Here is a 26781-nt window from a genome sequence, read left to right on the forward strand (position 1 = left end):
CCCACAGTACTCACTTACAGAGTTCCCCCATTCCCCCCTCCCACAGTACTCACTTACAGAGTTCCCCCCTCCCACTGTTCTCACTTATAGAGTTCCCCCATTCCCCCTCCCACAGTACTCACTTACAGAGTTCCCTCATTCCCCCCTCCCACAGTATTCACTTCGAGTTCCTCCATACCCCCTCCCACAGTACTCACTTACAGAGTTCCCCATTCCCCCTCCCACAGTACTCACTTACAGAGTTCCCCCATTCCCCCCTTCCACTGTTCTCACTTATAGAGTTCCCCCATTCCCTCCTCCCACAGTACTTACTTATAGAGTTCCCCCATTTCCTCCTCCCACAGTACTCACTTACAGAGTTCCCTCATTCCCCCCTCCCACAGTACTCACTTCGAGATCCCCCATTCCCCCCTTCCACAGTACTCACTTACAGAGTTCCCTCATTCCCCCCTCCCACAGTACTCACTTTCAGAGTTCCCCCATCCCCCCTCCCACAGTACTCACTTCGAGTTCCCCCATTCCCCCCTTCCACAGTACTCACTTACAGAGTTCCCTCATTCCCCCCTCCCACAGTATTCACTGACAGAGTTCCGCCATCCCCCCTCCCACAGTACTCACCTACAGAGTTCCGCCATCCCCCCTCCCACAGTACTCACTCACAGAGTTCCCCCATTCCCCCCTCCCACAGTACTCACTTACAGAGTTCCCTCATTCCCCCCTCCCACAGTATTCACTTAGAGTTCCTCCATACCCCCTCCCACAGTACTCACTTAGAGTTCCCCCATTCCCCCCTTCCACTGTTCTCACTTATAGAGTTCCCCCATTCCCTCCTCCCACAGTACTCACTTACAGAGTTCCCTCATTCCCCCCTCCCACAGTACTCACTTATAGAGTTCCCCCATTCCCTCCTCCCACAGTACTCACTTCGAGTTCCCCCATTCCCCCCTTCCACAGTCCTCACTTACAGAGTTCCCTCATTCCCCCCTCCCACAGTACTCACTTACAGAGTTCCCCCATCCCCCCTCCCACAGTACTCACTTCGAGTTCCCCCATTCCCCCCTCCCACAGTACTCACTTCGAGTTCCCCCATTCCCCCCTTCCACAGTACTCACTTACAGAGTTCCCTCATTCCCCCCTCCCACAGTATTCACTTAGAGTTCCCCCATTCCCCCCTTCCACTGTTCTCACTTATAGAGTTCCCCCATTCCCTCCTCCCACAGTACTCACTTACAGAGTTCCCTCATTCCCCCCTCCCACAGTATTCACTTAGAGTTCCTCCATACCCCCTCCCACAGTACTCACTTAGAGTTCCCCCATTCCCCCCTTCCACTGTTCTCACTTATAGAGTTCCCCCATTCCCTCCTCCCACAGTACTCACTTACAGAGTTCCCTCATTCCCCCCTCCCACAGTATTCACTTAGAGTTCCTCCATCCCCCCTCCCACAGTACTCACTTATAGAGTTCCCCCATTCCCTCCTCCCACAGTACTCACTTCGAGTTCCCCCATTCCCCCCTTCCACAGTCCTCACTTACAGAGTTCCCTCATTCCCCCCTCCCACAGTACTCACTTACAGAGTTCCCCCATCCCCCCTCCCACAGTACTCACTTCGAGTTCCCCCATTCCCCCCTTCCACAGTACTCACTTACAGAGTTCCACTATCCCCCCTCCCACAGTACTCACTTACAGAGTTCCACCATCCCCCCTCCCACAGTACTCACTTCGAGTTCCCCCATTCCCCCCTTCCACAGTACTCACTTACAGAGTTCCCTCATTCCCCCCTCCCACAGTACTCACTTACAGAGTTCCACCATCCCCCCTCCCACAGTATTCACTTACAGAGTTCCCCCATTCCCCCCTCCCACAGTACCCACTTAGAGTTCTCTCATTTCCCCCTCCCACAGTCCTCACCTACAGAGTTCCGCCATCCCCCCTCCCACACTACTCACTTACAGTTCCCTCATTCCCCCCTCCCACAGTATTCACTTAGAGTTCCTCATTCCCCCCTCCCACAGTACTCACTTAGAGTTCCCCCATTCCCGCTCCCACAGTACTCACTTACAGAGTTCCCCCCTCCCACTGTTCTCACTTGCAGAGTTCTCCCATTCCCCCCTTCCACAGAACCCACTTAGATTTCCCTCAATTCCCCCCTCTGTCAGTACTCACTTCAGAGTTCTCCCCTTGTCGCACTCCCACAATACCCATTTGCAGAGCTCCCTCTTCCCTCACATCTGCAGTTTCAGCTTAGTGGCTGCGTTCAATGCTGAAAACAATTCATGAAGATAACAATACATAAGTTGCCTAATCTTTGCAGACACCAAGGAATCCCGCCTCGGTGGCACCAGCTTTTCAAAGATAGGAAAATGAAGGCACGTGTGTGCCGCATGTCATGCAGAAGATCGCGAACATCTGATAGATCCCAGCGAATTTTATACTGACGCATGCAAAACAGTATTTGACATATTTGAACTACAATTCCCTCACATTCTGGCTGATGTACTGCCACAGAACTACACCACCTCTGAGAAAATTGGAACCCAGCATTACGATGTCGATTTATGTGGTGGACAAATCTGTGCTAATTCTCCGGTGCCCCCAGAAAACCCACCTTCCAACGGCACATAAAACCCAGCCCGTTAGATCTGTGACATTTACAATTAGAGTTATATTTGTTAATGTCACTAAAGCTGGGGGTTTGGCAAACAGCCAAACTGTAAATGGCTTCAGAAAAAAGAAAAAAGATAAAAAAAGACTTGAATTTATATAGAGCCTTTCATGGCCACCAGATATCCCAGTGTTTTAGAGCCAATTCAGTAATTTTTGAAGTGTAGTTACTGTTGTAATGTAGGAACACAGCTAGCTCCCACAAACAGCAATGTGATAATGGCCAGATAATCTGTTTTATTTTGCATTGTTGATTGAGGAATAAACATTGGCTAGGACACTGGGGATAACTCCCCTACACCTCTTTGAAATAATGCCATGGGATCTTTTATCCACCTGAGAGGCAGACAGGGCCTCTCATCTGAAAGATAGCACCTCCGACAAGGCGGCACTTCCTCTGTACTGCATTCAAGCCTTGATTTTTGTGCTTAAGTGCTGACTCAGAGGCAAGAGTGCTACCAACTGAGCCATGGGTGACACAAGACAGTCAGGTGGCAGATGCAAGTTAGTTCTGAGAAGTATTAGGTGATACTATTTTGACAGTGAAAACAAAGATTAGGAGCATACACTCAATGGAAACATGCTAAAGGTTTGATTCAACACAATGATACAGGATTGGGCAGGGTGTAAAATGTGCATCTAACCCACTGCTGCCCATTTCCTCCTCCACCCGAGCATTATTTCATGCAGCCTATCCATTCAGAAAGACCCTTTAGTCTTCACTATGTGATACCTAATTGTTTCATAAAGAATTCCAAGGTGTTCGATTCCACTCCACTACCCAGAGCCCCATCCCATTTGTGGACTAGTCTTTATATGAAGAAGAAATACTTGATTATCAGTGCTCAATTTGCTTTTTACCAGTTCACACCAGTGTCAGGTAATCTTTTACATTTAAAAGTTATCCTGTGGGAACATTGCAAAACGTCCAAAAAGTGAACAAAATAAAATGTTCTGTAATTCCTTACTTGGCAGAGTCGTGGAGGTTCTTAACGATTCATCTCCTCCAATGCTATTAACAAAAGCATAAATTTGGAAAACATTTTCTCAGATAACTTTAAGAAACATTTAAAATTATTTTTCTACCTTTAAATTAAAACATATTTATTTTCACTTCAGCCACATAAAAATATAAATACAAATCCATTTATATAATGCCTGGTCAAATCCCTTCGCGGAATGTCTTACAGCCTCTTCATATACAAACAGGAGCAGGAGGAATGAGCAGATCATCTGTTGGTTAAGGGAGGAACATTGGACAGGTCACCCTGCTCATCTTTCAATATAGTTCTGTGTCTAACTGGACAGACAGATGAGACCGCAGTTTAATGTCTCATCAGAAGGATGGCACCTCTGCCAGTGCAGCACTCCCTCAATACTGTAGTGCAGTGTGAGCTTGGATTAGATGCTCAAGTCCTGGCCTGTTGCTTAAATCCATAGCTTTCTGACTAAGACCGTTTATCCCAAGACTATTACATCTAGCTCTAGATTCTCCAGCCAGGGAAACAACCTCTCAGCATGTACCCTGGCAAACCCTCTCAATATTTTACATGTTTCAATGAGACTACCTCTCATTCCTCCTCTTCTTCTTTTTTGGCCTCCTTGTCTCGAGAGACAATGGATAAGCGCCTGGAGGTGGTCAGTGGTTTGTGAAGCAGCGCCTGGAGTGGCTATAACAGCCAATTCTAGAGTGACAGACTCTTCCACAGGCACTGCAGATAAAATTGGTTGTCGGGGCTGTTACACAGATGGCTCTCCCCTTGGGCTTCTGTCTTTTTTCCTGCCAACTGCTAAGTCTCATTCTTCTAAACTCTAAAGAATGTAAGTCTATTCCACTCAATCTCTTCTCATAGGAAAAAACTCTCATCCCAGGAATCAATCCAGTTGAATCCACAGCCTACTTTACATCTCTTCCATAGTCAGCAGCCTCACAGCTCCCGTGACCAGGGTTCGATTCTGGGTACTGCCTGTGCGGAGTTTGCAAGTTCTCCCTGTGTCTGCGTGGGTTTCCTCCGGGTGCTCCGGTTTCCTCCCACATGCCAAAGACTTGCAGGTTGATAGGTTAATTGGCCATTATAAATTGCCCCTAGTATAGGTAGGTGGTAGGGAAATATAGGGACAGGTGGGGATGTGGTAGGAATATGGGATTAATGTAGGATTAGTATAAATGGGTGGTTGATGGTCGGCACAGACTCGGTGGGCCGAAGGGCCTGTTTCAGTGCTGTATCTCTAAATAAATAAAAAAAATAAAAATGGGCTGCTGATTCGCTATTGCCCATTTTATTCTATCGCACAAAGCCAAAATTACTCCCTTTGTGTTTGATTGTGCTCCTCACTTATAAACTAACAGTAAATGCTATTGACCTATTGGATAAAACTCTACAGTGAAAGTGAAGGTACAGATAAGAGAGGCCATTCTGTCCATCTAGCTCATACTCCCATAGAAACCTGTGATTTCTTCCTCACAGCCCCTCATTGCCTCTTGAAATTATCTGAATGACTATAAACTGAGAGAGGGGAATATGCAGCGAGACCTGGGTGTTCTCATACACCAGTCGCTGAAGGTAAGCATGCAGGTGCAACAGGAGGTTAAAAAGGCAAATGGTACGTTGGCCTTCATAGTGAGGATTCGAGTACAGGAGCAGGGATGTCTTGTTGCAATTATACAGGGCCTTGGTGAGGCCACACCTGGAATATTGTGTGCAGTTTTGGTCTCCTTATCTGAGGAAGGATATTCTTGCTATAGAGGGAGTGCAGCGAAGGTTTACCAGACTGATTCCTGGGATGGTGGGACTGACGTATGAGGAGAGATTGAGTCGGTTAAGATTATATTCGCTGGAGTTCAGAAGAGTGAGGGGGGATCTCGTGCAAACCTATAAAATTCTAACAGGACTTGACAGGGTAGATGCAGGAAGGATGTTCCCGATGGTGGGGGAGTCCAGAACCAGGGGTCATAGTCTAAGAATAAGGGGTAAACCTTTCAGGACTGAGATGAGGAGAAATTTCTTCACCCAGAGAGTGGTGAGCCTGTGGAATTCGCTACCACAGAAAGCAGTTGAGGCCAAAACACTGTATGTTTTCAAGAAGGAGTTAGATATAGCTCTTGGGTCTAAAGGGATCAGAGGGTATGGGGTGAACGTGGGAACAGATTACTGAGTTGGATGATCAGCCATAATCATAATGAATCGCAGAGCAGGCTCGAAGGGCCGAATGGCCTACTCCTGCTCCTATTTTCTATGTTTCTATGAAATGGTTGCAGAGTTTTTGTCTGGATCATCCAAGGTAGAGAGTTCTAACAATCAGACATAACTGCAGACTAGTGAATCTGATTTCAATATTTATTTCTTAATATTTGGAGACTGTGAATTCAAATGGAACCTGAGCAACAATTGGGAAAAATCAGAACCCACTCCAGTGCACAAGAATTCCATGGGCTGAATTTTATTATGGCAACAAGGTTCCTGGCAACGGGACGAAACGGGCCATCGCTCATTTGTCAAACCACCAGCCAAATTCAACAGTGGGCAGGCAATTAACTGCCGGCCGCATTTGCTGACAATGCTACCACTAGGTGGCGCTGCAGTGGCACATGTACAAATGCAGCCTGTGTCACTAAAACGTCAAAGTCTGTGACGTCAGCATCTGCCAGGACTAAAGATGGCGCAGCTCAAATAATCACACGAAGGCAACCTAAACACATGGCAGCACACAAGGGAGAGAGTGAGCGAGAGGGCGGGGTGGGGGGGGGCTGGCAGGGAGACAGCAGGTGGGCGGGCTGGGGGGCTGAGCGAGCGGTTGGCCTGGGGAGGGGGGAGGAGGAGAGCGCACCTGCCGCCGCGACCAAGGTCTTCGGCCGCCCTCTCCCCGCTTCCCCCATCCCCGCTCTCTGCATGCGTTACTCGATGTCGTAATCTGCGCATGTGTCAACCAGTCCCGGCAATGCGGAACACAGGCAATGCGCAGAGAGTAGGAGAAAATCTGCACGTGTGCACAGATAGGCGCAGTATGATGACGTCAGCTGCCGGCTGCGTTGTTGATAATCAATTTGTTAACTGCCCATCATCGGAGATGACGTCCCCTTTAAGGGACAAGATCCTGCCCCAAGAGCTGTCAGCCAATCAGAAGATCGGCAGCTCAGGAGTCCCAGCAGCACCACGAGGAGTGGTGGACACTGCTAATACTGCAGAAGGCCCGGAACAGCACTGATGGAGGAGAGCCCAGAATAAAGGTATGTAGGGTCGGGGTCACCATGGCCACTCAGGTAGGGCTCGGCGAGGGGGGGATCATTAGTGAGGGCAGTGGTGGGGGTTCTATCAGCGGGGGTGGAGCTTTGCTGATGAAGTGGGGGAGGTCCTCTGTCAGCCGCAGGGTGCCCAATCAGGAGGCTTTTTCGGGAGCAGAGAGTGCGAGCGAGTGAGCAGCTGGGAAGGTCAGTTTAAAGTAAATTTAATTTCCTTTTGTTTTCGGCGGAGACCAGGGGGCTGCTGGGTAAGTAAAGCCCTATATATTTGGGCCGTTTAAAATAACTTGCCTTTCATTGCAGCAGCTTTTTCGGGAGCAGAGAGTGCGAGCGAGTGAGCAGCTGGGAAGGTCAGTTTAAAGTAAACTTAATTTCTTTTGTTTTCGGCGGAGACCAGGGGGCTGCTGGGTAAGTAAAACCCTATATATTTGGGCCGTTTCTGGACCCGAGACACTACACCTGTAGTGTCTCCCACCCGCCCTCCTCCTCTAACCGAAAAAAAGGACTCGGTGGTGTGTAGATAAGGTAAGGCTTTTTCTATTTCTCTTTTTTTTTTATCGTGTGATTGGTAAAAAACTTTTCGTTCTTTTTTCATTTAACTAAGTTTAAGCTTAAGATTAAAAATGGCAGGAGATCTCAGACCCGTGACATGCTCCTCTTGCTCAATGTGGGAGCTCAGGGACATGGCTGATGTCCCTGACTCCTTCACGTGCAGGAAGTGCGTCCAGCTGCAGCTCTTGTTAGACCGCATGACGGCTCTGGAGCAGCGGATGGACTCACTTTGGAGCATCCGCGATGCTGAGGAGGTCGTGGATAGCACGTTTAGTGAATTGGTCACACCGCAGATTAGGATTGCTGAGGGTGAAAGGGAATGGGTGACCAAAAGGCAGAGAAAGAGCAGGAAGGCAGCGCAGGTGTCCCCTGCGGTCATCTACCTCCACAACAGGTATACCGCTTTGGATACTGTTGAGGGAGATGGCTCACCAGGGGAAGGCAGCAGTAGCCAGGTTCATGGCACCGTGGCTGGCATTGCTGTTCAGAAGGGCGGGAAAAAGAGTGGAAAGGCGATAGTCATAGGGGATTTGATTGTAAGGGGAGTAGATAGGCGGTTCTGTGGTCGAAAACAAGACTCCCGAATGGTATGCTGCCTCCCAGGTGCACGGGTCAGGGATGTCTCAGATCGGCTACAGAACATTCTGAAGGGAGAGGGTGAACAGCCAGTTGTCGTTGTGCACATAGGCACCAATGATATAGGTAAAAAACGGGATGAGGTCCTACAAGCAGAATTTAGGGAGTTAGGAGCCAAGTTAAAAAGTAGGACCTCAGAGGTAGTAATCTCAGGATTGCTACCAGTGCCACGTGATAGTCAGAGTAGAAATGAAAGAATAGCCAGGATGAATGCGTGGCTTGAGAGATGGTGCAGGAGGGAGGGGTTCAGATTTTTGGGACATTGGGACCGGTTCTGGGGGAGGTGGGACTATTACAAATTTGACGGTCTACACCTGGGCCGGACTGGAACCAATGTCCTTGGGGGTGCTTTTGCTAACGTTGTTGGGGAGGGTTTAAACTAATGTGGCAGGGGGATGGGAACCAATTGAGGTCAGTGGAGAGTAAGGATATAGTAACTAAAGCCTGTAAGGAACTAGATAATGAAGTCAGCGTGACTAAGGGAAAGAGTAGGCAGGGAGCAGATGATGAATATAAAGGGACTGGTGGTCTGAGGTGCATTTGTTTTAATGCAAGAGGTGTAGTAGGTAAGGCAGATGAACTTAGGGCTTGGATTAGTACCTGGGAGTATGATGTTATTGCTATTACTGAGACTTGGTTAAGGGAAGGGCATGATTGGCAACTAAATATCCCAGGATATCGATGCTTCAGGCGGGATAGAGAGGGAGGTAAAAGGGGTGGAGGAGTTGCATTACTGGTCAAAGAGGATATCACAGCTGTGCTGAAGGAAGGCACTATGGAGGACTCGAGCTGTGAGGCAATATGGGCAGAACTCAGAAATAGGAAGGGTGCGGTAACAATGTTGGGGCTGTACTACAGGCCTCCCAACAGCGAGCGTGAGATAGAGGTACAAATATGTAAACAGATTATGGAAAGCTGTAGGAGCAACAGGGTGGTGGTGATAGGAGATTTTAATTTTCCCAACATTGACTGGGATTCACTTAATGTTAGAGGTCCAGATGGAGCAGAATTTGTAAGGAGCATCCAGGAGGGTTTTCTAGAGCAGTATGTAAATAGTCCAACTCGGGAAGGGGCCATACTGGACCTGGTGTTGGGAAATGAGCCGGGCCAGGTGGTTGACGTTTCAGTCGGGGACTACTTTGGGAATAGTGATCACAATTCCGTAAGTTTTAGAATACTCATGGACAAAGACGAGAGTGGTCCTAAAGGAAGAGTGCTAAATTGGGGGAAGGCCAACTATACCAAAATTCGGCAGGAGCTGGGGAATGTAGATTGGGAGCAGCTGTTTGAAGGTAAATCCACATTTGATATGTGGGAGGCTTTTAAAGAGAGGTTGATTAGCGTGCAGGAGAGACATGTTCCTGTGAAAATGAGGGATAGAAATGGCAAGATTAGGGAACCATGGATGACAGGTGAAATTGTGAGACTAGCTAAGAGGAAAAAGGAAGCACACATAAGGTCTAGGCGGCTGAAGAAAGACGAAGCTTTGAAAGAATATCGGGATTGTAGGCGCAATCTGAAACGAGGAATTAAGAGGGCTAAAAGGGGTCATGAAATATCTTTAGCAAACAGGGTTAAGGAAAATCCCAAAGCCTTTTATTCATATATAAGGAGCAAGAGGGTAACTAGACAAAGGATTGGCCCACTCAAGGACAAAGGAGGAAAGTTATGCGTGGAGTCAGAGAAAATGGGTGAGATTCTAAACGAGTACTTTGCATCGGTATTCACCGAGGAGAGGGACATGACGGATGTTGAGGTTAGGGACAGATGCTTGATTACTCTAGGTCAAGTCGGCATAAGGAGGGAGGAAATGTTGGGTATTCTAAAAGGCATTAAGGTGGACAAGTCCCCAGGTCCGGATGGGATTTATCCCAGGTTACTGAGGGAAGCGAGAGAGGAAATAGCTGGGGCCTTAACAGATATCTTTGCAACATCCTTAAACACGGGTCAGGACCCGGAGGACTGGAGAATTGCTAATGTTGTCCCCTTGCTTAAGAAGGGTAGCAGGGAAAATCCAGGTAAATATAGACCGGTGAGCCTGACGTCAGTGGTAGGGAAGCTGCTGGAGAAGATACTGAGGGATAGGGTATATTCCCATTTGGAAGAAAATGGGCTTATCAGTGATAGGCAACATGGTTTTGTGCAGGGAAGGTCATGTCTTAACAACTTAATAGAATTCTTTGAGGAAGTGACAAAGTTGATTGATGAGGGAAGGGCTGTAGATGTCATATACATGGACTTCAGTAAGGCGTTTGATAAGGTTCCCCATGGTAGGCTGATGGAGAAAGTGAAGGCGCATGGGGTCCAAGGTGTACTAGCTAGATGGATAAAGAACTGGCTGGGCAACAGGAGACAGAGAGTAGCAGTGGAAGGGAGTTTCTCAAAATGGAGACGTGTGACCAGTGGTGTTCCACAGGGATCCGTGCTGGGACCACTGTTGTTTCTGACATACATAAATGATTTGGAGGAAAGTATAGGTGGTCTGATTAGCAAGTTTGCAGACGACACTAAGATTGGTGGAGTAGCAGATAGTGAAGGGGACTGTCAGAGAATACAGCAGAATATAGATAGATTGGAGAGTTGGGCAGAGAAATGGCAGATGGAGTTCAATCAGGGCAAATGCGAGGTGATGCATTTTGGAAGATCCAATTCAAGAGTGAACTATACAGTAAATGGAAAAGTCCTGGGGAAAATTGATGTACAGAGAGATTTGGGTGTTCAGGTCCATTGTTCCCTGAAGGTGGCAACGCAGGTCAATAGAGTGGTCAAGAAGGCATACGGCATGCTTTCCTTCATCGGACGGGGTATTGAGTACAAGAGTTGGCAGGTCATGTTACAGTTGTATAGGACTTTGGTTCAGCCACATTTGGAATACAGCGTGCAGTTCTGGTCGCCACATTACCAAAAGGATGTGGATGCTTTGGAGAGGGTGCAGAGGAGGTTCACCAGGATGTTGCCTGGTACGGAGGGCGCTAGCTATGAAGAGAGGTTGAGTAGATTAGGATTATTTTCATTAGAAAGACGGAGGTTGAGGGGGGACCTGATTGTGAGGTGTACAAAATCATGAAAGGTATAGACAGGGTGGATAGCAAGAAGCTTTTTCCCAGAGTGGGGGATTCAATTACAAGGGGACACGAGTTCATAGTGAAAGGGGAAAAGTTTAGGGGGGATATGCGTGGAAAGTTCTTTACGCAGAGGGTGGTGGGTGCATGGAACGCATTGCCAGCGGAGGTGGTAGACGCGGGCACGATAGCGTCTTTTAAGATGCATCTAGACAGATACATGAATGGGCAGGAAGTAAAGAGATACAGACCCTTAGAAAATAGGCGACAGGTTTAGATGGAGGATTTGGATCAGCGTAGGCTTGGAGGGCCGAAGGGCCTGTTCCTGTGCTGTAATTTTCTTTGTTCTTTGTTTGTTTTGCTGACCTGACCCTCTTAGCCTGCAGGGAGGCTGCCAGCTTTTACTGGGAGGTCTCCCCCCGCTGCTGATAAAATACCAATGGGCAGCAGGAAAAGGCCCTTAAGTGGCCCTTAAATGGCCACAAAGGCCTCAACTTGTCTCTGAGCTGGAAAGTCGCCCTAGATCTTCCCGTCCTCTGGTAAAATTCCATGGCATTGGGAAGGCGACGAGCAATTTAATGTCCCCCCCCACCCCTGCCTCCCAGCCCGTCCCTAGAGGGCTAGTAAAACCCAGCCTCGTTTCTGACGATGCTGCTCATTGTCAACTATTCTGTGAGTTTTTTTTAACATAATACCTGAAGGACAATCCCCTGTACTGGGTTAAGACGTCCAGAACATCAAAGGGTTTCGATCCTATTCCATTGCCAGCCTACAAGACAAAAGACACGAAGACTAATTTTAAGTTCTCTCTCTCAGATAAGGTAAAACTTTTCAAGAAAGAAGTTGATGATGAGATTGCATGAACTTTGCTATCAGACAAGTGAATGAGTCTTGTGTGAATAAAACAACCCAATTTGCCTATAAGATGTTAGAAACATATCTTGTGCAATATTAATTTTCTCATCCCTATCTATTTCAGAGGAGCCCGATTTCCATGTTAAAAGGGGTCTATCACCTGAAACAGGCAGGTGCTTTGGATACCCAATAATAGGCCCCCTTCAAAATGGAGTTGCCAGCACTGTCAGTGTAAAATTAAAGCACATGGGATTGGAAGTGAGGTACTGACATGGATAGAGAACTGGCTGGCAGACAGGAAACAAAGAGTAGGAATAAATGGGTCTTTTTCTGAGAGGCAGGCAGTGACTAGTAGGGTACTGCAGGGATCAGTGCTAGGACCCCAGCTATTCACAATATATATTAATGATATAGATGAGGGAACTAAATGTAATATATCCAAGTTTGCAGACGACAGGGTGGGGGTGTGAGCTGTGAGGAGGATGCGGAGAAGCTCCAGTGTTGTTTGGACAGGTTGAGTGAGTGGGCAAATATATGGCAGATGCAGTATAATGTGGATAAATGTGAGGTTATCCACTTTGGAGGCAAAAACAGGAAGGCAGATTATTATCTGAATGGCGATAGTTTGGGAAAGGGGGAGGTGCAGCGAGACCTGGGTGTCCTTGTGCACCAATCGCTGAAAGTAAGCATGCAGGTGCAGCAGGCAGTTAAGAAGGCAAGTGGTATGTTGGCCTTCATAGCGAGAGGATTCGAATACAGAAGCAGGGATGTCTTGCTGCAATTATACAAGGCCTTGGTGAGATCACACCTTGAGTATTGTGTGTAGTTTTGGTCTCCTTATCTGAGGAAGGATGTTCTTGCTTTGGAGGGAGTGCAGCGAAGGTTCACCAGACTGATTCCTGAGATGCCAGGACTGACGTCTGAAGAGAGATTGGGTCGATTAGGCTTGTATTCACTAGAGTTTAGAAGAATGAGAGGGGATCTCATAGAAACCTACAAAATTCTAACAGGACTGGACAGACTAGATGCAGGAAGGATGTTCCCAATGGTGGGTGAGTCCAGGACCAGGGGTCACAGTCTAAGGATAAGGGGTAAGACATTTAGGACTGAGATGAGGAGGGATTTCTTCATCCAGAGAGTGGTGAACCTGTGGAATTCTCTACCACAGAAAGCAGTTGAGGCCAAATCTTTAAATATATTCAAGAAAGAGTTAGATATAACTCTTAGGGCTAATGGGATCAAGGGATACGGGGAAAAAGCGGGAACAGAGTTTGGATGATCAGCCATGATCGTATTGAATGGTGGAGCAGGCTCGAAGGGCTGAATGGCCTACTCTTGCTCCTGTTTTCTATGTTTCTAAGTTGGGACCGTTTTCCTTGGAGAAGAGAAGGCTGAGAGTTGATTTGATAGAGGTTTTCAAAATCATGAGGGTCTGGACAGAGTAGACAGGCAGAATCTGTTCCCACTCATGAAAGGATCATGAGTAAAACAACCAACATTTTATTATTAGCAATTGAACGTATAGCAAAATGTAAAATGCTACAGTTGTGATTTTCTGACTTTGCAAGGATAATTTTAACCTGACTCGTCCAGCAGGAATGGGACAGATTTGGGGTTGGATGTCCAATTTACGCTCCCTGCCCATCTTTTTTTAATTCACTCATGGGATGTGGGCATTGCTGGCAAGGCCAACATTTATTGCCCATCCCGAGTTTCCTATGAAAAGGTGGTGGTGAGCCAACTTCTTGCGAACTGAATGGCTTGCTAGGCCATTTCAGGGGACAGCTGAGAGTCAACCACGTTGCTGTGGGTCTGGAGTCACATGGAGGCCAGATCAGGGAAGGATGGCAGATTTCCGTCCCTAAAGTACATTAGTGAACCAGATGGCTTTTTAATGGCAATCTGGTAGTTTCATGGTTACCATTAGTAAAATTGGCTTTTTATTCCAGATTTATTTAAGTAACTGAATTTAAATTCCCAGCTACCAAGGTGGGATTTGAACTCATGTCTCCAGATCCATTTAAACACACCCAATTTGCATCCCCCACACAATTTACACCTCTTTCCCGATTTATACCTCTTGCCCGATTTACACCCCCTGCTCGACTTACACCTCCCCCCCCAGTCCAGTTTACACCATGGAAACAGAACAGCAATGGATTTCCAGGATACTTGCCTTGCTGTCTCAAAGCACGTCTTTGACGAACTTCTTTCTAATTCCTTTCAGCTGTCATTCCTAACTCCATGTTTGCCTACACATGTACAACCACGTTCAGTAGTGCAACCTTGAACTCACTGGGAATAACGCTACAGGAGATTCATGTAATGCAAAAAAACTGATTGGGGTCTATTTTCACTGCCTTTGCTTGGCATTAGCATAGGAACAGAGTTGGCCATTCAGCTCCTCGAGCCTGGACTATCATTCAATCAGATCATGACTGATCTGTTTCTTATCTCCATCTACCTGCCTAGGGGCAATAGCCTAACAGGGGTTGGTAACAGCTTCAAATTGGAGTTAGTAGCCATACCTGCCCTTAATTTTACACGCTAATCTCTTATGTGGGACCTTATCGAAAGCCTTCTAAAAGTCCAAATGCACCACATCCACTGGTTCTCCTTTATCTATTCTACTAGTTACATCCTCAAAAAATTCCAGTAGATTTGTCAAGCATGATTTCCCTTTCGTAAATCCATGTTGACTTTGTCTGATCCTGTCATTGTTTTCCAAGTGCTCTGCTATTACATCTTTTATAATGGACTCTAGCATTTCCCCACTACTGATATTAGGCTAACCAGTCTATAATTCCGTTTTCTCTCTACCTCCTTTTTTAAATAGTGGGGTTACATTAGCTACCCGCCAATCCATTGGAACTGTTCCAGAGTCTATAGAATTTTGAAAAATGATCAGCAACGCATCTACTATTTCTAGGGCCACTTCCTTGGGCATGTAGATTATCAGGCCCTGGGGATTTATCGGCCTTCAATCCCATCAATTTCCCGAACACCATTTCCCTACTAATACTGATTTCATACAATTCCTACTTCTCACTAGACCCTATGTTCCCCAACATTTCTGGGAGGTAATTTATTTCCTCCTTTGTGAAAACAGAACCAAAGTATGTATTTAATTGGTCTGCCATTTCTTTATTCCCCATTATAAATTCCCTCGTTTCTGACTGTAAGGGACCCACATTTGTCTTCACTAAACTTTTTCTCTTCACATATCTATAGAAGATTTTACAGTCAGTTTTTATGTTCTCTGCAAGCTTATTCTCATACTCTATTTTCCCCTTCTTAATCAATCCCTTTGTCCTCCTCTGCTGAATTCTAAACTGCTCCCAATCCTCAGGTTTGCTGCTTGTTTTGGCCAGTTTATATTTCTCCTCCTTGGATCAAATACTATCCCTAATTTCTTTTGTAAGCCACGGTGGAGCCACCCTTCCTGTTTTATTTTTGCGCCAGACAGGAATGAACAATTGTTGTAATTCATCCATGCGCTCTTTAAATGCTAGCCATTGCCTATCCACTGTCAATCCTTTAAGTAACGTTCCCCAATCTATCATAGCCAACTCGCGCCTAATGCCTTCATAGTTTCCTTTATTTAGGTTCAGGACCCTATTCTCGGAATCAACTCTCTCACTCTCCATCTTAATGAAGAATTCTATCATGTTATGGTCGCTCTTCCCCAAGGGACACCACACAACAACTTTGTTAACTAATCCTTTCTCATTACACAATACCCAGTTTAGGATGGCCTGTTCTCTAGTTGGTTCCTCAACTTATTTGTCCAACTTCTCCAATCTACCCACGTAACTGAAGTTCCTCATCCCTGGAACCATTCTCATGAATCTTTTCTGCACTCTCTCCAATGCCCTCACATCTTTCCTAAAGTGCAGCGCCCAGAACTGGACACAATACTCCAACTGAGATCGAACTAGTATCTTATACAAGTTCAACATAAAGTACTTGCTCTTGTACTCTATGTCCCATTAATAAAACCAAGGATACTTATGCTTTATTGACCATTCTCTCAACCTGCCCTGCCACCTTCAATAACTTATGCACATATACACCCAGATCCCTTTGTTCCTGCATGCCCTTTAGAATTGTAACCTAAATATATTGTCTCTCCATGGTCTTCCTCCCAAAATGAATCACTTTACATTTCTGCACATTGAACTTCATCTGCCACTTGTTTGTCTATTCCACCAGCTTGTCTATGTCCTTTTGAAGTTCTAGACTATCCTCCTCACAGTTCACAATGCTTCCAAGTTTCATATCATCCACAAATTCTGAAATTATGCCCATGTACAATTATGCTATGTACACCAAGGTCTAGGTCATTAATATATATCAGGAAGAAAACTACACACACCGTCAGAGAGTCTCCCACTGCTCCAATAACTTTCACATCAGCTGGCCGCAGAGAATGAACTGAAAAAAAAGGTCAGGTAAAGAACAGTCATAAATTTCGTATATGGTTAAATGACAGTACAGATGGGCTGAAACACTAGCTGCAGCATTTGTGTCAAATTAAATTCAATAAATTTAATAATTGTGGGCCAGTACCACAAAAAAAAGCTCTTGAATTGTCAGAGCTGATTAACTAGAGAACCTGTGGCCTCTACCCTATCAGGCCTATGTATGATCCCAGTCCCACTGCATGTGGTTGACTCCTAATGCCAGCACAGTGAGCGATTCAGTCACAGAATCATGTGCAGTTCTTTGAATGCTGAGTGACCCTTCGCATGGTGAATTCTAGATCTCAGTCAGCTCAATAGAGCTGCTGGTAAAATAAGGGAGAGCTTTGCCATTGGGAAGAGAAAAATGAGAGGCCAAGTCAATTTGGAAGTGATCACTATGTGTTTTTTATTGTTCAGATAAAGTGAAGTCTGGGAGCAGGTCTACTCACCTGGCCAGATAATAGTGTGTTTATTAGGGAGGCATAATAATGGAAGAAGGGAAAAAGTAAACACATTAAATCATCTATAGTTACCTGAAGTTGGAATGATGTCCGATGGAGCCATGTCTTTGCAAAGTAATTCACTTCCAAAGACCTGTAAAGTGATCACAGACTTAAAATTCAACCCATTCTAATGTGGTTATCAATAAGTAGAGAATATCTTCACATTGTTCCTCAATATCCAACAATTGGACTGGAATTTCCTTAATCCGATTTATGCGGTGATTACAATGAAATTTACACTGGTTCCAACACCAATCTTGTCAACAGCTACTTATATTCATTCTTGACAATCTCATTAGCATACGCCAGAATCCTAAAAACAAGCGTAAATCAGTGTATGCAAATGTACCCAAGGAAAGTGCCGAACAGGTGCCATCTTCCATCTTTGTCACAGTTTATCTTATTGAGGTTTGGAAAATTAAGGCTTGAAGCCATCAAACCATCATTCATGCACATTGAGCACAGCATGTTCAGGAAAAGCTGATTGAGGAAGCTTTTCCCCTTTTAATGTAACCAATTCTGATGCTATCATTCACAAATATCGAAAATACAGCACTGGCTGCAGTAAAGGAAAACTTTTTAAAAACTAAAAAGAAAAATTGTCATTAAACACCAGAACTATGGCTTCAGGTTTTGCTACTTCACAACTTTTGCCCAATCAGACCTGGCATAAATGCAGGAAACCCATGTTCTCTGGTCTTTTCATGAGCGCGGGGCTATGTTAATGAGCTTAGCGGGGTTTCAGTTCACATAACTTGTGAGTGGCGCAAATAATTGAGGTAACTAAGTTTCTTCCGGACTGCCAATGAAGTTACAGCAGCTCTGAGGAAACTTTGGATCTTTCCTGTGGAATTTGGTTAAGGAGAGTTGGTTCCAACCCTGAACCATTATCTCACTGGTATTCAGGTTCCTCCATTGACATGGCATCGCATCATAGCCCATTCAATCTCTCGCTCCATTATTAGTCATTAGAAGCTTCAGGAAGAGGTTGCTTCCCCCCTTACTCTGATCCAGTGACCACACTGCTACCAAACTGAACCAACAAATACTTTCAGTAGAAGATAAGAAATAGAAGCAGGAGTAGATCATATGGCCCATCAAGCCTGCTCCACCATTCAAAATTATCATGGCTGATCTTTGGCTTCAACTCCACTTTCCTCCCCACTCCCCATATCCCTTGATTCTCTGAGAGATCAAAATTTGTCTATCTCAGCCTTAAATGTATTCAATGATGGAGCATCCACAACTCTCTGGGGTAGAGAATTCCAAAGATTCACAACCCTTTGTATAAAGAAATTTCTCCTCATCACAGTCCGAAATGATTAGCCCCTTATCCTATAACTGCCCCCTTGTTCTAGATTCCCCAGCCAGGGTAAATAACGTCTCAGTATCTACCCTGTTAAACTTCATAATCTTGAATGTTTCAAAAAAAAAACTCTCATTACAAGGTTAAGTTGGAAAAGCTGGGTTTGTTCTTGCAATGAGAAGCTTTTTATGTTGTCTGATGCAACATAAATGAGATGTGTGGAGTTCAGTTGATTGAAGAGCTCAAAACAGGTTTATTAAACAGCTAACAAGTATACGGACATACGAATTAGGAGCGGGAGTAGGCCACTCGACCCTTCGAGCCTGCTCCGCCATTCAATAAGTTCATGGCTGAACTGATTACTCCACATTTCCACCTACGCCATATATACAGTGGGTATACTGTGTATATACATTGTAGAACCAACTATTTACATGACTTGCCTCTAGGTGTTACAGTAGCAGAGTGACTCTGGCTCTGAGTCACATGACTGCATCCTGGTACTTGCCTCATTAGCATAATAAGATCTTAAAGGTACATTACTCTTAAAGGCAATCACACAACAGTTCTCCTTAATGCAAAGGAGATTGAGGGGTGATTTAATAGAAGTGTACAAGATTATGACAGGCTTCAATAAATTAGACAAGGAAAAACTGTTTCCATTAACAAATGGCACAACGATGAGAGGACACAGATTGAAGGTTTTGGGCAAAAGATGCAGGGGTAATATGAGGAACCACTTTTTTTATGCAGTGGGTGGTAATGACCTGGAACTCACTGTCCACAAGGGTGGTGGAAGCAGAGACCATCAATGACTTCAAGAGGAAGTTGGATGGCCACCTGAGCTAACAGACTTGCAGGGCTATGGGGATTGAGCTGGGGAGTGGGACTGACTGTGTAGCTCTGTGGAAAGCTGGCATGGACTCGATGGGCCGAGTGGCCTCCTTATGTACTGTAACTGACTCTATGACTCATTTTTCTAAATTCTAGAGAATATAGACCTAATTTACTCAGCCTCTCATCATAAGTCAACCCTCTCATCCCAGGGACCAGTCTAGTGAACTTCGCTGTGCTGCCTCCAATTCAAGTATATCCTTCCTTAAATATGGATACCAAAACTGCACACATTGGGCTGAATTTTATGGCCCCTTGGGTGATGAGGTCGGAGGCGGGGAGGGGCCCATAGAATTGTGACAGGAGGTGGGGGGGCGGGGGGGGAGGGTATCGGAGGTCCTGTCGCAACGCAATTTTGTTGGGGGCAGGATAGGCCGAAGACGGCCTTCCACCCAGAGGCCAATAGAGGCCCTTAAGAGGCCTATTAACAGCCACTTAAGGGCCTCTTCCCCCACTGCTGGCACTCACCAAGCGGAGAGGTTTCCCAGTAAAACAAGGCACCTCCCTGCAGGCTTGGGAGGTGGGGGGAGCACCCTCCTCCATGGGCAATCTGTGGCCCAATGGAGGTCCCCTGCCAACAAACAACCCACCTCTCTTGAACCCCCTCCCCCTATACTGAATAGCCACCCTCCCCAGCCCCCAACAACCCTGCCTCACTTACCTTAGGCCCGATGCTCCAGCGCTTGGCCTGGGTCTAAGGCCTGGTGCAGTACCAACAGTTGCCACCACTTCTGGTGGTGCTGTCGATACTACTGAGCTGCCGACCCTATGATTGGCTGGCAGCTCTTGGAGGCGGGATATCCAACCGGAATTTTACACCCACCTGGGAGAAAGCTGGAGGTGGGGTGGGGTGTGTAAGATTGATGGGACGAGGGGGGGGGGGTGCACCATTCCCCTCGTCTACCTGCCTCTGCTACTATTTTACCAATGGTGGGGAGGTGGCAAATGGCCCGCCCGCCCCAGGCCAATGAATTGCCACCTAAGAGCCTCTTCCTGCCACTGCTGGTATCTTACCAGCAGCAGATGGGCACTTCAGCACCTGAGGAGGCCACCCAGCAAACCTGGCAGCCTCCTTGTGGCCAGGTTGGGGGGAACCCTCCTGATTGGGCTCCCTCTGCCCCAATGAGGGCCCCCCTCAGCAGCATGGGCCACCCTCACTAAAACTACCCCCCTGCCCTGCAGTACAGCCCCCACCCCCCTCACTGGAGCCCAGCCGATTGAACCCAGTGAGGCCCGATCCCCACTTACATTCCTGAGGGGTCAATTCCATGATCCTCTTCTTGCTGGCCACTGCTCCCATTGGCGCTGCTGATACTGAGGAGCTGCTGTCTCTAATTGGCTGGCAGCTCTTGGAGGCGGGACTTCCTGCCTCAGAGAGGTGGAAGTCCTGACCGAGGCCAATTACAGGCCTGGGTCACTCAAAATTACAGCATGGTTTCCAGCCCCGGTGGGCTCTCACTAAATTTTTAGCCGGTGGGTGGGGCCACTGCTTGAACGTAAAATTCCGGCCCCCGTCTTTAAAGGGACAGGGATCCTGGGCTGTTAATTGGCCTGGTGCCGAAGAATCGCGTCAGAGGTGGGGGCTCCAAATGGCCGAGGCTGGATTTTCCCACCTTTTTGGCCCGCCGCCGGGAGCCCCGCCAGCGTCACAAAATTCAGCCCAGTATTCCAAGTCTGGTCTCACCAACGTCCCTTACAGTTGTAGCAAAACTTCTTTATTCTTGTACTCCAATCCCCTTGCAATAAAGGCCAACATGCCATTTGTCTTCCAAATTGCTTGCTGTACCTGCATGCTAACATTTTGTATTCCTTGTACAAGTACACCCAAGTCTCTCTGAACATCAACATTTACAAGTTTCATGCCTTTTAAAAAATATTCTGCTTTTCTTTTCTTACAACCAAAGTGAATAACCTCACACTTCGCCAGATTATACTCCACCTTATTGCCCACTCTCTTAGCCTGTCTATATCTCTTTGCAGCCTCTTAGTGTCCTCCTCACTGCTTACATTCCCATCTAGCTTTATACTTCCACCAAACGTAGATACTCTTCATCTAAGCCATTAATATGTCGCGCTCCACTAGGTACAGCCTGCCAACTTGAAAATTCCCCACTTATCCCTACTCGCTGCTTCCTATCTGTTAACCAATCCTCTGTCCATGCTAATCTATTATGGCAAACCCCATGAGCTCTTGTGCACTAACCTTTTGTGTGGCACCTTATCGAAGGCCTTTTGGAAATCCAGGTATATTACTTCTACTGGTTCCCCTTTATCTACCCTACTAGTTACATCCTGACAAAAACGCTAATAAATTTGGCAAACAGGATTTCCCTTTCATAAAATCATGTTGCCTTGTTCCAATCATACTGTGCTTTGCTAAGTGCATTGTTAAGACTTCCTTAATAATAGATTCCAGCATTTTCCGACAACTGATGTCAGGCTAACTAGCCTGTAGTTCCCTGTTTTCTCTTTTCCTCCTTTCTTGAATAGCGGAGTTGCATCTGCTAATTTCCAATCTGGTGGGACTGTTCCATAAACTAGGGAATTTTGGAAAATCAGAGCAAGCGCATGCATTATCTCTTTTAGAACTCTAGGATGTAGGCCATCAGGTCCTGGGGATTTGTTGGATTTTAGTCCCTTGAGTTTCTCCAGTACTTTTTCTCTGCTGATATTAATTATCTTAATTTCCTCACTCTTATTAGTCTGTAGGTTAGCCTCTATTTCTGGTTTGGAACTTATGTCTTCTACTGTGAAGACAGGCGCAAAATATTTGTTCATTGCAAGATTGGTTGGATCAGGAATGATGTCAGGAGTTATGAATCTAAATACCTCCTCCCCCACCCCTCGCCTCCCCTTCCTCAACCAACATTGTTACAACAAACCTGATCTGGTTTTTCTGTGGTTCTGGTGATGGATGGAGTTGTCTGTGGTACTGACGGCTGGAATCACAAAAAGACAAAAGAAAAGTTAAGTCCTTTGTACCGATGCCCTTTATTGCAATTAAGTATCCATTGGCAAAGGTAGAATGCATCTATAAAATAAAGAAATTACTCTAATTGTAGTATTTTATCCTAGAAACCTGCGTTTTTAGAACAGGACATTACTAAACCTAGAAAATGCTGTTGACTATATTAGCATATGGATAATTAATGCATTTAAATGACATTTCACTTAATTGAGGTATTAATTACTAAAATACCTCCAGTAAAATAGCAGATAGAAGAATGTCATGACAACACATTATGCTAATAGCACCAGCCATGATTTCTACTGTGGCTTTTAATTTGTTGCTGGCCTTTCATTCCAGAATCCATTAATAGGGCCATTCCAACCAGGCCATTTTTGACCATCACTTTAAGAGCAGTCAGCAGCTCTTTACTAACTGCTGGTACCCGATTTTGCACTCTGCCCTCCAATATATTGCCAGCAGGCTGTGCACTAAGAGCCAAGTGCACCACAACAATACTTTGCTTTGTTGACCACACATTATCAGATAAGGTCACATACATGGGAATGGGTGTGTTCTGCACCCGAGCAGCAGTGGTATGAATAAAACTGCACTGGAATTGTAGTATCAGCCTCAACAATGATCCACTATCCAAACCTTTTAACTTCAGAGTGCTTCAGTGCAGAGGGATCTGGGTGTCCTTGTGCATGAATTGCAGAAAACTAGTATGCAGGTACAGCAGGTAATAAGGAAGGCAAATGGAATTTTGGCATTTATTGCTAAAGGAAGAGAGTATAAAAGTAGGGAAGTGTTGCTGCAACTGTACAAGGCATTAGTGAGACCACACCTGGAGTATTGCGTACAGTTTTGGTCCCCTTACTTGAGAAAGGATGTAATTGCATTGGAGGCAGTTCAGAGGAGGTTCACTAGATTAATTCCAGAGATGAGGGGTTTGTCTTATGAAGAGAGATTGAGCAGTTTAGGCCTTTACTCTCTGGAGTTTAGAAGAATGAGAAGAGATCTAATTGAGGTATATAAGATGATTAAGGGGGTTGACAAAGTAGACATAGAGAGGATGTTTCCTCTTGTGGGGCAATCTAGAATGAGAGGTCATAGTTTTAGGATAAGGGGTAGCAGATTTAAAACAGAGATGAGGAGAAATTACTTCTCTCAAAGAGTCATGAGTCGTGAGGAATTCACTACCCAGAGTGCGGTGGATGCCGGGACATTGAGTAAATTTAAGGAGGAGATAGACAGATTTTTAACTAGAAATGGGTTGAAGGGTTATGGAGAACGGGCAGGAAAGTGGAGTTGAGGCCGAAATGAGATCAGCCATGATAGTATTGAATGGCGGAGCAGGCTCGAGGGGCTGAATTGCCTACTCTTGCTCTTAGTTCTTATGTTCTACTTTTTAGATGTCAAGACAAAGCTCCATAAGCCCTACTCTCAAAATTTTATGAGCCATTTGCATCTGCAACGTTTAACATTTTTTGACTCTCCTGGTATGCTTTTAGGAAAGGGAGGGAGATGAGGGCAATTGGCAGTAAAAGGTGGGAATGAAAATAAAAAAGTGATTGGCGGAGACCAGGGAACAGATCTGCCATACACACTCTCAGATGTTATTGCTGCCCTTTACAAGATTGTGACTGGAGCAGCATTTATGCTATTTCTCCAGGGTTTCTGCAGATCCTCCAGTGAGGTTAGAGTGGATAGAATGGAATTAAAGGTGATTAAGATTCATCTTCATAGAACCATTTTGTTGAAACAATATAAAACTGTACTTATCACCAACCTTCTGCGATGGAACAGTTGTGGTCTCGATGCTCCCAGGGGCCACTGAAGTCAGCTGCCCAGAGTTATTTGGGTAAGTAAAATTACTGTTCCTGTATGTTCTCAAATAAGGCTGGTCCTGGTATTACCATAGAGAAAACAAAAGAACTTGATTAGTTTGCCATTAAATGCCAACCCTGACTTGGTTATTATTGGTTTTTTTATCCCCACGTAGGTTGGAATGAATGATTTTCCCTCCCTTACTGTGAAAAAGTTCTCTTTGCTCACCAATTTACCCATGTGCAATACTAAGATCGGAAAGCCACGATGTGGAAATATATCCTACCCCTCTATTTATGGTTAGAAATTCCACCATTTTGGGTCCACTATATGTTCCCCCATTCATCTCTATGTGTCCTTTACATATCCTGTCAGTTATCATCTCTATATCCCACATTCATTATTGAACATCCTCTATTCTCCCATTTTGCATTGAGTATGCTGCATATCTACTGCCATTCCACATTGAGTACTGCTTATCTATTCCCCCCCTTTCCATTGGTTACCCTTTATATAATCTACCATTTCCCATTGGTTTCCTTGGTGAATTAACCCTCCTCAACCTTTCTGCAGCCTTTGTCATGGTCAACCACACCATGCTCATCCAATGCCTATCTTCCATTGTCAGAGTCTGTTGAACTGTGACTGCCTGCTTCCACTTTTCCCTATCTGACTGTAGCCACAGCATGTTGTCTTTCTACCCTGGTATTGTTAACTCTGGAGTTCACCAAGCATCCATCCATTAACTGCTCTTTTCCCTCCTCTATGTGTTGACCCTTTGTGACATTATCCACTGACATGGTGTCAGCTTCCACACGTGTGCTAATGACACCCAGCTCTCCACCATCACTCTCATCTCTCTCTTGGTAGATTGCTTGTCTGAAATCCAGTCTTGAATAAGCAATAATTTTGATAAACTCAGCAACTACAGGCTGGACAGTTTAACCTTATGGTGGGAAAGCTTTTAGAAATGACAACACTCACTTGAACAAATGTGGATTAATTAAGGAAAGCCAACACAGATATGTGTTTAACTGATTAAATTGGATTGAGTTTTTTGATGAAGTAACAGAAAAGATTGATGAGGGTAATGCGGTTGACGTGATGCACATGGACTTCCAAAAGGTGTTTGATAAAGTTCCGCATAACAGGCTTGTCAGCAAAGTTAAAGCCCATGGAATAAAAGGAACCATGGCAGCATGGATACAAAGTTTGCTGAGTGACAGGAAACAGAGAGTAGTGATGACTGGTTGTTTTTCTGACTAGAGGAAGGTTTATCAAGTAAACCAAAGAATCAAGGAAAATCCAAAGAGATTTTATAAATTACAGAAAAGCAAGAGGATAACTAAAGAAAGAGTAGGGACTATTAGGGACCATAAGGATAACCTACGTGTGGAGGCAGATGACATGGGTATGTTTCTTAATGAATACTTTGCGTCTGTTTTCACAAAAGAGAGGGATGATACAGATATTGCAATCAGGGAGGAGTGTGAAATATGAGATGAAATTAACATAGTGAGAGAGGAAGTATTAAGGGGTTTAACATCTTTGAATGTGGATAATTCCCCAAACCAGGATGAAATGTATCCTAGATTCTAAGGGAAGCATGTTTGGAAATAGCGGAGACTCTGACCATCATTTTCCAATTCTCTCTGGCTACAGGTGCGGTGCCAGAGGACCGGGGGGGTGGGGGGGGACAGCTAACATTGTATCATTGTTTAAAAGGGAGAAAGGGATAGACCAAGTAATTACAGGCCAATCAGCCTAACCTCCTTGGTAGGAAAATTATTGCAAAAAATTCTGCGGGACAGGATAAATCTTCATTTAGAAAGACATGGATTAATCAAACATTAGGGGAGGTGGTGGTGTAGTGGTAATGTCACTGGACTAGTAAACCAGAGCCCAGGCTAATGTTCTGGGGGAATGAGTTCAAATCTGCTATCCTTACCTGGTCTGGCCTACCTGTGACTCCAGATCTACAGCAATGTGGTTGACTCTTAAATGCTCTCTGAAATGGCTGGGCAAGCCACTCAGTTCAAGGGCAATTAGGGATGGGCAATAAATGCTGGCCAAGTGACCTGACCAGTCCATTGATATCTTTCTGCAGTCTACAGCTTTCTTCATTATCAATCACACAGCCAATTTTTGTATTATCTGCAAACTTCTGAATTCAAGTCCAAATCCACATCCCACAAAAAACAAATAAAAAAAAAGTCAGCATGGAATAGTTAAGGGAAGGTTGTGTCTGACTATCATGATTGAATTTGTTGATATGATAACAAGGAGGGTTGATGAGGGTAGCGTATTTGATATGGATTTTAGCAAGGCTTTTGATAAGGTCCCATATGGCATGCTGGTAATGAAAGTAAAAGCCCATGGGATCCAAGGTAAAGTGGCAAGTTGGATCCAAAATTGGTTGAGAGGCAGGAACCAAAGTATAATCATCGATGGGTGTTTTTGTAACTGGAAGACTGTTCCCAGTGGGGTTCCACAGGCTCAGTACTGGGTCCCTTGCATTTTTGTGGTATAGATCAATGATTTGGACTTGAATGTAGAGGATATGATTAAGAAGTTTGCAGATGATACAAAAATTGGCTGTGGGATTGATAATGAAGAAGAAAGCTGTAGACTACAGAAAGATATCAATGGACTGGTCAGGTGGGCAGAACAGTGGTAAATGCAGTGCAATCCTGAGAAGTGTGAGGTAACGTATTTTGGGGAAGCCTAACAAGGAAAGTGAATACACAATAAATGGTAGGATACTGAGAAGTATGGAAGAATAGAGGGACTTGGATGGTGGTTGGACAGGTAGATAAGGTGGTCAAGAAGGC

The 26781-nt window shown here is 45.3% G+C and overlaps 1 protein-coding gene across 2 annotated transcripts in view; it reads right to left on the reverse strand.

The window, feature by feature from the left end:
- plb1 (phospholipase B1) overlaps window positions 1-26781 on the reverse strand; it is a 234932-nt gene that overhangs the window by 110679 nt on the left and 97472 nt on the right. For both annotated transcript variants that reach the window (XM_068019539.1, XM_068019548.1), the window contains exons 30-35: window positions 23913-24029; window positions 22056-22112; window positions 17004-17064; window positions 16383-16441; window positions 11848-11921; window positions 3631-3674 (exon numbers count right to left, since the gene is read on the reverse strand). In XM_068019539.1, coding sequence (XP_067875640.1) covers window positions 3631-3674; window positions 11848-11921; window positions 16383-16441; window positions 17004-17064; window positions 22056-22112; window positions 23913-24029 — 412 coding nt within the window. The remainder of the gene's footprint in view (window positions 1-3630; window positions 3675-11847; window positions 11922-16382; window positions 16442-17003; window positions 17065-22055; window positions 22113-23912; window positions 24030-26781) is intronic.

This window comes from Heterodontus francisci, chromosome 3 (genome assembly GCF_036365525.1).
Source record: "Heterodontus francisci isolate sHetFra1 chromosome 3, sHetFra1.hap1, whole genome shotgun sequence".
Classification (NCBI taxonomy): Eukaryota; Metazoa; Chordata; class Chondrichthyes; order Heterodontiformes; family Heterodontidae; genus Heterodontus; species Heterodontus francisci.